The sequence below is a fragment of the Idiotropiscis lumnitzeri genome, chromosome 6 (assembly GCF_059441095.1).
Source record: "Idiotropiscis lumnitzeri isolate Australia: NSW breed Sydney's pygmy pipehorse chromosome 6, RoL_Ilum_1.0, whole genome shotgun sequence".
Taxonomy (NCBI): Eukaryota; Metazoa; Chordata; class Actinopteri; order Syngnathiformes; family Syngnathidae; genus Idiotropiscis; species Idiotropiscis lumnitzeri.
This window is the reverse complement of record NC_142396.1, coordinates 1,240,693-1,250,921: the sequence shown is the minus strand read 5'-3', so window position 1 is coordinate 1,250,921 and position 10,229 is coordinate 1,240,693. Positions and strand designations below refer to the sequence as shown.

Below are 10,229 nucleotides of genomic sequence, written 5' to 3'. Positions count from 1 at the left end.
GGTCGAGGTTCGAAAGCAACCTCTCGATTGGGAGGCGGACCGGCTGTGTTTCCGACACTGTACTCGCTAAACTTGGGAATTATTCAATCTTTGCCTGGGAATTTTTGCATGTAAAAGTATAACATGGCGTTCAATTTATCACCCATTCCTTTCATCTAATTACATGAAGTCCCTAATGTGCACAAGTAGATTAGTTGGAGTTCAAGCCAGTAAATGTATTTTGTCTGTAAGACTGCCATCTACTGGTCGAAAGGTGACATTGACGCCTCACGTACAGGCACAGAGCTACACTACTCTGGACGAGAGGCGCTTAACCCGGTCAAAAATGTTTGGATGTATTTTGTCAGTTAATTTTTGCAATAAATGTTTTTTTAAAGTGTTGCGAACATTATGGTCACAAGTGGCCGTTCTGAGGAACTCCCAAGGGGTCACACATCCATGTTAGAATTTACCGTTCTCGTAGGAGACTGAACCGACCTATTCATTTGGGGGTGGTAATGACACATATGGGAATATAATATTAAGACCTTGATGTTGATTTGTTTGAAAACATGCACAATCAAGGGCGTTCTAATTCTGATTCTAATGAGTTCTTGCACGCAATGTTGGTTCGCTATTCAATAGTTTTGTGCCATCTTTGAATGGAATGTTTTTAGGAGAGGTGGGTTGAACTATTTATATTATTGCTTAAAGTCCAATATTAAGGTGTTTTATTGTTTATTTTTGTTAACAAAATTCTTGTTTATTTGATCACTAAATTTCGCCATGTCTGACAGCATTTCCCCCTTTTGAATTTAATCCATGTTCATCCTTTTATATGCCCTTTAAGATGCAATTTATAATAGTTTTTGCATGTTTTTATGGTTGATACTAATCCTTGGAGTGCATTATCAGTGTGCTGTTACCAACAATGTATGTTTATTTGCTATCTCAATTTGTGTGGTATGATGACGCTCTACAAAACAGTATTTAATGTCAAATAAATCTTACTAAATAAATTGCGTGCCAGCGTTGGTTCTCGCCTAATAACGATGAGTCTATTTACTTACATTAGGGCTAAGGGCAAATTTACCACATTGAATATGGCGGACTTTTTCACGTGTTGCAGCAACGGACCGACCCGTTCAACGCGCTCTGTGATGTCTGTGGCCGCAGCTGCCGTGCGAGCAGAGTGGGCTAGCACTGCAGCAGGGTGGCTACTGGCTAGCTTCAAAACCGCAAACTGAGCGCAATGGCAGGTCTGCTTTCTTTCATCGTATCGCACAGATTCTAGAAACGAAAACAATGTCACGTATTTCAGGATATTGTCCGAACAACAGCCACGCTGAATACGGAGCACTTGACGCTAAACGGAGGATATAATACCACAGACGAATAAAAGGAAGACGCGGCTATCCCATTCTTGTCTCCACCATTTTGGTTGTCAGTGATGGAGCACATCCGGACGCCCAAGGTATCTTTGAAAAAATGATCAATAACATTTGCCAGTTCCTTATTTTCGTGCTCTGTATTTATTTTCGTCATCTGTGTTAATGGTTCCCAATTTGACTAACGTCACCCGTTGGCAAGCACAAGGATCCGAGCTGTGTGGACGCACTGCAAACGATGTTTTATGCGGTTCGAGGATCATGGCACTCCTGTTCGGTGTGACCCGAGCCATCGTAATAGTCGCCCAGCCTGTCCGCACACATCCCAATGGTGTGTCCGGTAATGGAAATGATTTCCTCTTAAAAAATACTCGATACGTCAAACTAATTTATCATTATCAGCGCTTCATGGCAATATAACGCAAGAATACGCAGACATTGACTTGACTATTAAGCTGAAACAATCACAACCCCCCCCCCCCACACACACACACACACTTTAGGCTGAAAAAAAATTACACGAATGTATTTATATAGACTTTAATCAGATAAGAGTCTCAAAGGTCTTAAATTCGTATTCCCACACTTCACAAATATTAATGACATCCCCTGACCTTAACCCCACAGGAGGGAAAAAAACATCTTGGGAAAAATAAGAAACCTTGAGATTGGGCATCAGTTGGGTGGGAATACCACCGACAACCCCCCCCCCCTCTCTCTTTCCAGGACTAACAGGCTGCAATGCATGCCGAGTGGGCAACATTTAACGCAATATGATGCTATACAATGTTAATTAACAATGTAAGAGGTCCATATAACAAGATGAAGCGCTGCAGGAAGATAATGCTAATTGCATGCAATTCCACCATGCAAATATTGTATCCCTGACATTTTGTGTGTGTGTGTGTGCGCTTCCATAAGGTGGAAAATGTGCGTCTCTTGGACCGCTCGAAGGGCCAGAGAAAGGCCAGTGTTGGGACCTTCTACCTTTCAGCTACACATTCAATGTTTATTGAGAACAACCCCGAGACACGCAAGGAGACGTGGGTAAGCAGGAAGCTGTGTGCTGCTCCTCTTTAATAATAATATCTTTATTGAATCCATGACATATTCAAGGTTAAGTCGACGCATTGTACACCGTCCCCAATTCTTGAGCTCTTAGTTTTATTCTGGCACGCGCAGCTGGTGGGCCACTCAGTTCAAGGACTGAAGGTATATGCCTTGTGAATTCACCCACAATGTCTGTGCCAGCTTTCATCGAGTCATTTATGATTGTGTCTTTTTGTATTGCAAGAAAATTTTGAGACACAAAACAATTGGCTTGTTTTTAAGACAACTTCCAATAAAATGACTTTTTTCCATAACTGTTTGCGTTTTATGTGAAATGCTCAAGCACTTCCCCATGAGAAGATGCTGACAATTCGCCGGATGATTTTGAATCATGAGACAAATTGCTCAACAATTTATCTTGTGTCTTATTACATAATAATCATTTTAGGTTAGTTATTTATACTGGTAAAATGACCATTTTCTTTTTTTTTTATGCAAGTCAATCTCAAGTTCCACAAACCACTGCCTATTAAGACACAACAAAATCACCGGTTTCTGCAAAGCTAATATTTGTTGACAAATACTGATCAACTTTATTGTTGTGAATAGCAGTGACTACATTTACATGCTGCCATTAATCCTTTCAAAACTTGAATATTAGCAATAGTCGACTTTTGAAAGGCCACATAGACTAAGATATACAAGACTTTTTTTTTTTTGGGCTGCGTGTCAGGTGTGCAGCACCTGCTTGTGACGTGGTACCTGTAAATCCGTTCTCAACGCCTACACAGGATGCAACTTCTCTTCACATTTTGAGTGTAGCTATGTTCTTATTTCATATATTGTCCGGTGCAGATTTTTTTTTTTTAAGCGCCCAATATCGACATCGCCCCAAAAATACCATCTACTTCTTCTCCATCTCACACCAATCACCATCAAGATTTACTCTTTACGGGAAAGCATATTTTGCTCAAAGCATTTCAAAGGCCCATGAGAGTATTTTTGTCTTTTCAATCTATGATTTTTTTTTTCAAATGTGTCTTGTATTTCAGATCTTACACAGCATGATAAGCAGTGTGGAGCGGTTGCCCAGCGCTCCCACTGGTAGTCAGCTGATCTTGCGTTGCAAAGATTTCAGGATCTTCCAGCTTCTCATGCACCAGGAGAAAGATTGTTTTGACGTCCAGTCCTCATTATTGCGGTTGTCACGACCAGGTTTGTCTGTCTTTTGTCTGGTATATGCGCACCCTACTTCCGCATTCAACAAAGGATGCAAACGCACTTCCGCACATCCTCCTCACTCAGATAAATTGCACACTCATGCATGCGTACACGCAATTTTTTTTTTTTTAAATTAAGGCAGGCGAACAAACATTTTAGTGCCTGGTTCAAATAAACCGCTCAGAGAAAACTAATGTTGTGCTACCATTTGTCTCGCTGTGAATTCTGAGGTTGTGTGCCGTGGCGCCATATTGCATCCTACGTCATGCCGCAAAGGTTTGGACTGTTAAAGTGACCCAAACCAGACCAATGTTACTATATTTGAGGCGGCTTTCAAAATCAGCCGAATTCAACGATATCAAAGTGAAATAAGTGATGTCATTTTTTTGCGCTGATAATTATCTGTGCAATCGTTACTGTGCATCCCTATCTGCACTGGCCCCACCCAAGATGACGAAAGCTGATGTGGAGGCTTCCTTGGTGTATGCTTGTATCATTTCTATAAATCAATATGAACTTTTGTCTGGTGATACGTGCCAGAGAGATTTTCTTGTTTTGTAGCATACGCAGGAAGCCTGCTAATTGTTTTCCATCTTTGTTTGTGTTACTTCCTGCATACAGTGGATTCTTTGATAGCATGTTGAATGCTAAAAAAAAAAAAATACCATTTTATACTTATTCTCTGAATATGTTCTCTTTTCAGAAAAGTACAGTGAGCTGTACTGTCTGTCCTTCAATCCAAATATTAACAAGGAGGAGAGGCAAGAATCGTGGAGCTTCATAGACCTGATGGCCGACTACAAACGAATGGGAGTTCCAAATAACCTCTGGGTTGTTTCGGCAGCAAATAGCGAATACAAGGTTAGTTGGTCCACTTGGGAGCCTTTGAGCTGACATTTTTTATTTTGTCGCGATCCATTCAGCCGTCCGTTTATCGGGGTTTGACGATATATGGATTTAATCGGTATTCATGGGAATGGGGACCGAGCTGACTAGCAAATAGTGTTAAAAAAAAACAACAATAGAAAATTCATCCATAATCCAGATATTTAGCATTTTTCTACATTTTTCCACAATTATGATTATGCATGAAACCCTATTATGGAACTCTCCTCCTCATTCAACTTGACTTTTTCTCGAAGGACAGCCCAACGTGTCTCTTCATAATGTTCCAAATCGCGGTGCGTCTCTGCTGTGTTAGCTGTCCCTTCGACTCTGACCTCTGCTTTTACGCGCCTTTCTTTATTCACCACAAAATGGATAGAAAATGGGAAGCTGCTGGAACTTTGGACCAGTTCCCCCAGGAGCTCTATCCAGTCCGTGAACAATATTGATGAAAATATTACACTTGGTCTTTTCCCAGATTTGTGAAACATACCCATCGGAGCTTTTCATTCCAAAGTCAGCCTCACCGACCGTCATTTTGGGCAGCTCAAGGTTCAGGAGCCGTGGACGATTTCCTGTTCTGTCGTACTTTCACCAGGACACGCTGGTCAGTGTTTGAGACCAACATAATCAATTAGTGTGATCTGAATTGTATGATGCTGATGTCGCATTGCCGTTTAGGCTGCCGTGTGCAGATGTAGTCAGCCACTGTCAGGCTTCAGCGCCCGTTGTCAGGAGGATGAGGTCATGCTGCAGGCCGTGATGAAATCCAACCCCGGAAGTGCCTATATTTATGTGGCGGACACCAGGCCCAAGGTAACGCGCTCGTCATTCACCTCGCGTGGATGTCAACCGAGTTGTACCGTTGCACAACGCTCTTTCTGAATGTGTGTGCAGCTGAATGCCATGGCAAACAGAGCTGCTGGCAAAGGTTATGAGAATGAGGACCACTACACCAACATCAAGCTGCACTTCATTGGCATCGAAAACATTCATGTGATGAGGAACAGCCAACAGAAAATGATTGACGGTAAGTAAGAGTGCCGTCCCTCGTTGGGCTGGCCACGTAAGCTGTCTTCCTCTTGGATCACCGTGCGGTCAAAGGATGACCGCGTGATTGACTGACTTCCGATATCGTGTCAGAGGCAGAACGCCAGCAAGGAAAGCGTCAAGTCTCGTACCAGAAACTCATTTTCTTGGCCAAAGAATTGGAGTGACCTACCATTCAAATAAAGAAATTTGCAAACCGGTAAAGCTAACAACGAGAGCCACACCTTTGGGTAATACATTTTCAAATGATACTTTGCATATCATAAAGCTTTGAAAACGTACAAATGTTCAATCCATCAACCACGAATGATTCTGAAAAAAAAAAACAATTTAAATGCAATTCAAAGCTTTGATTCGTCGACATGCAAACTAATTTGCAATTTAGATCCGACACGATGAGACATGGAACACATTTGCAATATCTCATCTTCTCAATATTATGCAGGTCGTCACCCATTTTCGACACAAACCCTCTTCGGAGATGACGACAAAGGTTTCTTGAGGCTTGCGGACATGTTCGAACGGGCGATAATGGTTCCACTTGCCAATTAAATGACGCAGCTCAATTATTTGACGCTATTGCCATGTACGCATTGGCCTGTGTGTGAATTTCCTTCTGCCTTCCATGCAGTGGGCGAAATGCGATCTCCATCAATGACGGACTTCCTTTGGGGTCTGGAAAACTCGGGTTGGCTGAAACACATTAAAGCGATTCTCGATGCCGGAGTCTTCATTGCCAAGGTATGTGCTTCCTTCTTCAACGTCGTTAAGTCACACTTTGTTGACTTCAGTGTACAGTTGATACGCAAGATTGCATATCGTCGCTGTCCCGTGAAAAACATTTTTGTCCATTTTTTTGGCGCATTTTTTTCTTTTTGCGTGAATGTGAAATTGGACATGGGTGTTTTTCACAGGACGCCGACGACATGCGAGCTAAATGACTGATGAAAAACCCGTTCCAATGGGTGTTGAAATGACAAGACGACGCGCTGCCACGCTAAACTTCAATCTTGTTTCACGTACTTGTTAAGGTTGCAGGTTGTTGCTTGGTTTTGACACACAGAAATATTTTTCAGGCGGTGGCTGATGAAGGAGTCAGTGTGTTGGTTCACTGTTCAGATGGCTGGGATAGGACAGCTCAGGCCTGTTCTGTAGCCAGTGTACTGTTGGACCCGTTTTATCGAACAATCAAAGGCATGATGGTAAACACGCAGCCACACACTCGGGCCCGACCGATATTGCTCTTTTTTTTTTTTTTTTTTTGAGGACGATGCCAATTTAGATTTTTTTTTTGGGGGGGCAGAAAGAAATACTGATTACCCAATAATCATCCCGTTAATTAAAAACATAATGCATAAAATAATATTTTTATTCCCTCACTGTCAGTTATATGCAAATTGTATTTTCATTGTTCGTCATTTATACGCTTTCCTCTTTTCTCATGTAGGTACTGATAGAAAGAGACTGGGTTTCATTTGGTCACAAGTTTTCCCACAGGTCTGTCACTGGTCAAATAATTTCGAGTCTTCATTCAACCGAACTTGCATGTTTTTGAAATGCGGGAGGATGCCGGGGTATCGGGACAGAATAGAAAATTCATGAATGGATGTGTTTTTTCCCCCTACTATTTACAATCATTCAAAGGATATTTGTTCTTCTTTTTTTAGGTATGCCCACTTGGATGGCGATCCTAAAGAAGTGTCCCCGGTTATTGATCAGTTCTTGGAATGTGTGTGGCAGCTGTCTCAACAGTTTCCATGTGCCTTTGAGTTTAACGAGTGCTTCCTTATCGCAATACACACACACGTCTACTCCTGCCATTACGGGACCTTCCTGGGCAACTGTCAGAAGGAACGCAAGGATATGAGGTACAGAGACAAACACACACTCCGGCAGCGTCAAGAACTTGGCGCATTGACATTGGTCATGCGTTTGCTTTTGTTTTTGATGTCTCCCTCCTGCGGCACAACTCAAAGACATCCGTAAACAATTCCCATCCAATGTAACTTTTATTGCCCTCAGCTGAACTTTGTGTCACCTGCATCTGAACGTGTGACACTAGTTTTTTATTTATTTTTTTTTTTTTAAGAGCAGGGGTCACCAACGTGGTGTCGGCAGGAACCAGGTAGCCCTGAAGGGCCAAATGAGTACCCTGTTGGCCTGTTCTAAAAATAGCTCACCGGTTATGATTGTGAGCCCCAATCATAAAAAAAAAAAAAAAAGGATTCTGTAGTGCGACCTAGAGTGGAAAAACAAGATCTAATCCCGGCCCATTTGACTGAGCGCTCCAGCCAAAAAAAAAAAGTCCATCCAGGAAGTTTTTTTTTGCCTTCAGTATCCTAATATTCAGCTCATTCTATTCGGGTTCACACAAATAAGTGCCGCTGTTGTGTGTATGTGCTTGTGACAGGCTACATGAGCGGAGTCATTCAATGTGGCCACAGCTGTGGAAGGACAGAGCCGACTTCACCAATCCACTGTACAAGGCCGAACTGAGTCAGTGTCAGGGTGTCCTGAGACCAAACACCTCCCCCTACTGTTTCAAGTGAGTCACTACAGCACCAACGCTCAATTCCCCACTGCTCCTTAAATGAATTGATGTTGACCTCACACATGAATCTCATGGAGTTCATTGATGCTGCTGGATAGCTTTTCATCTTTTATCTACTCCCAAAATATACTTTGGACATTTAGTAGTAATTATTCAAATTAAATTTACACTCTCCAAATTTGCCTCTGAAGAAAAAGTTCTTAAAGATGGGCAACTGCTGCTCGAACTACTTTCTACTTTCTTTTTTTTTTTTTAATAGAATGTGGAAGGGACTCTATAACCACGTGGAGCGGTCGACGCCTCCTAGCCAGTCACCTGCGGACTTCCTGTCTGCTATGAGGGAGGAGTCCCAGCAGCTGGAGGAGGAGCTGACCAATCACCAGGAGGTACCACCCGGAGGAAACGCTCACCACCACCCGGGCTCCAGACAAGGCATACAACACACAGAACACTCGTTTCACCACGGCAAATCGTCCTTGTCTAGTTCTGCTTGTTACATCTTTGGAAGTTTGTCGTAACTTTCATGATCAGTTTGATGAAACTGCACTTATTTAAATGTGTGCGGTGAAGCGTTTTTCAGTACAAGCCAGAACGCTATTGGCACTTGAATTTAATTACGTAACAAGCTCGGTCAATGTTCTCTCAGAGTTTCACACGTTTGCCAACTTTTGTTTCACTAAACTAAAGAAAAGTGTCTCAGTTATTTCTGTGACATCTCCCTTCTCTTCTCTTATGCAGAGGATATCTGTGCTAACAGGGAAGCCAATAATGTGGGAGAAAGTAGTGGTTAAAAGGAGGACTGGGCACATCCAGCAGAGACACTGTGGGCCGGACCCACCCACCACATCCACCGTCCCAGTCAGCAGCCCCGCACAGAACCACAGCACCTTTGGAGGAGCCAATCCAAATGCTTTCACCCTGCCGATAGGCCAACCCAACCAGGACAAGCGCCTCAACGCAGATGACATCGCCAGCGACCTGGAGTCGGGCGTGGCTGACCTCAGCAGCCGATCGTCCAGCGCTGGGGAGGACGGCAAGGACCAGGAGATGGACGTCACTACTGCCTGACTCAAAATTTAACAAATTATTGGAGTGTGAGCATTGCTTTTATTTGAAGTTGCTTTTTATAATTGTATTTTATGTTTTGTTATAATTCATTTTTTCGAAAGCCCTTTTTTTATAAACAAAATCTGAGTGTTAACTTTTCATTTGTACTTTTAAGAAATGCACTTTTAAGATGGGACTGCTAAAAATGATGCGGCTGCTGGATTAACAGTTTCGTTCAATATTGCTCTTTTGGACACGGAAACACTTGCTTCTGTAATCACGTCATATCATACGATGTAACGGCCTTCTGTTGTTGGATATAAGTCACAGCGTATTTTATGGTAGAGAGTAACCTTGCGTTCTTGTCATAGTCTTCATCGAAACAACTCGGCAAGAGGGGAAATTGTCAAACATTTGTCAGTATTAACTTTGCAAAGCCAATGTGCAGGCCTGCTTGGCTGTCTCGAGAATTTTGGTTTTACAGATAACCGAGCCTTTTTTTTTTAACTGTATTATATAACCTTTTATGAATCACTGTCAATCAATTTAAAGGGATGGATGGACTTGTAAGCCATGAAGGGAGGTGTCAGTCTGAATGCAGACAAACCCTTTCAATCTTTAACGAGAACAAAATGTCAACGTTGTTTACATCAACAGCTGATCATAATGTGTGTGACCCCCGCCCCGTGTCATTTTGTGCAATATAATTTATTCTTTGTTTGTGGACTGACTAACAGTCTCATATTGGACTGTGATTTACGTGCAGAGTGCATCAAGGTGTTATTGTGATTATTTAAACTCAAGCGTGTCTTCTGTTTTGTAGCCCCACCCCTCAGCCTCCTTGTTGAATTTCGAGATGCTGTTGTCAAACGTGGTCTCTGCACTGTTAAAATGGATGGTGTGTGGAAAGTGAAGACACAGTCAAGCGTTTTAAGACTTGATCCTGTTGTGTTGGTTTTTGACTGTTGAGGGACTTCTCAAGTTTGGCTCCAGATGAGCTTGCTGCTTCACTGCGGGGTGTTGGGCTCTTTTCAAAGCATTCCCCAAATAAATGCTGA

The 10,229-nt window shown here is 42.4% G+C and overlaps 1 protein-coding gene across 4 annotated transcripts; it reads left to right on the top strand.

Annotated features, from left to right (window-relative positions):
• The first annotated feature begins 1,097 nt into the window (after positions 1–1,097).
• LOC148334426 (phosphatidylinositol-3-phosphate phosphatase MTMR7-like) lies at positions 1,098–10,112 on the top strand. 4 transcript variants are annotated; one of them, XM_088297555.1, is made up of 15 exons: positions 1,098–1,238; positions 1,301–1,453; positions 2,289–2,414; positions 3,470–3,632; positions 4,342–4,499; positions 5,002–5,130; positions 5,205–5,339; positions 5,421–5,553; positions 6,205–6,314; positions 6,650–6,775; positions 7,021–7,070; positions 7,241–7,441; positions 7,984–8,118; positions 8,384–8,556; positions 8,882–10,112. In XM_088297555.1, the coding sequence occupies exons 2-15, from the start codon at positions 1,430–1,432 to the stop codon at positions 9,190–9,192; spliced, it is 1,974 nt and encodes a 657-aa protein (XP_088153681.1). In that variant the 5' UTR covers positions 1,098–1,238; positions 1,301–1,429; the 3' UTR covers positions 9,193–10,112. The 4 variants fall into 4 exon arrangements, with proteins under 4 accessions (XP_088153681.1, XP_088153682.1, XP_088153684.1 ...); XM_088297556.1 differs by having other exon boundaries at positions 1,152–1,453; positions 8,384–8,510; positions 8,863–10,112; XM_088297558.1 differs by having other exon boundaries at positions 1,152–1,453; positions 8,384–8,510; positions 8,882–9,039.
• The last annotated feature ends 117 nt before the right edge of the window (positions 10,113–10,229 follow it).

Coding starts and splice junctions, on each gene's coding strand:
- LOC148334426 (XM_088297555.1), top strand. CDS start 1,430: ATGGAGCACATCCGGACGCCCAAG. Junction 1,454..2,288: donor AGCACATCCGGACGCCCAAG/GTATCTTTGAAA, acceptor CGCTTCCATAAG/GTGGAAAATGTGCGTCTCTT. Junction 3,633..4,341: donor ATTGCGGTTGTCACGACCAG/GTTTGTCTGTCT, acceptor TTCTCTTTTCAG/AAAAGTACAGTGAGCTGTAC.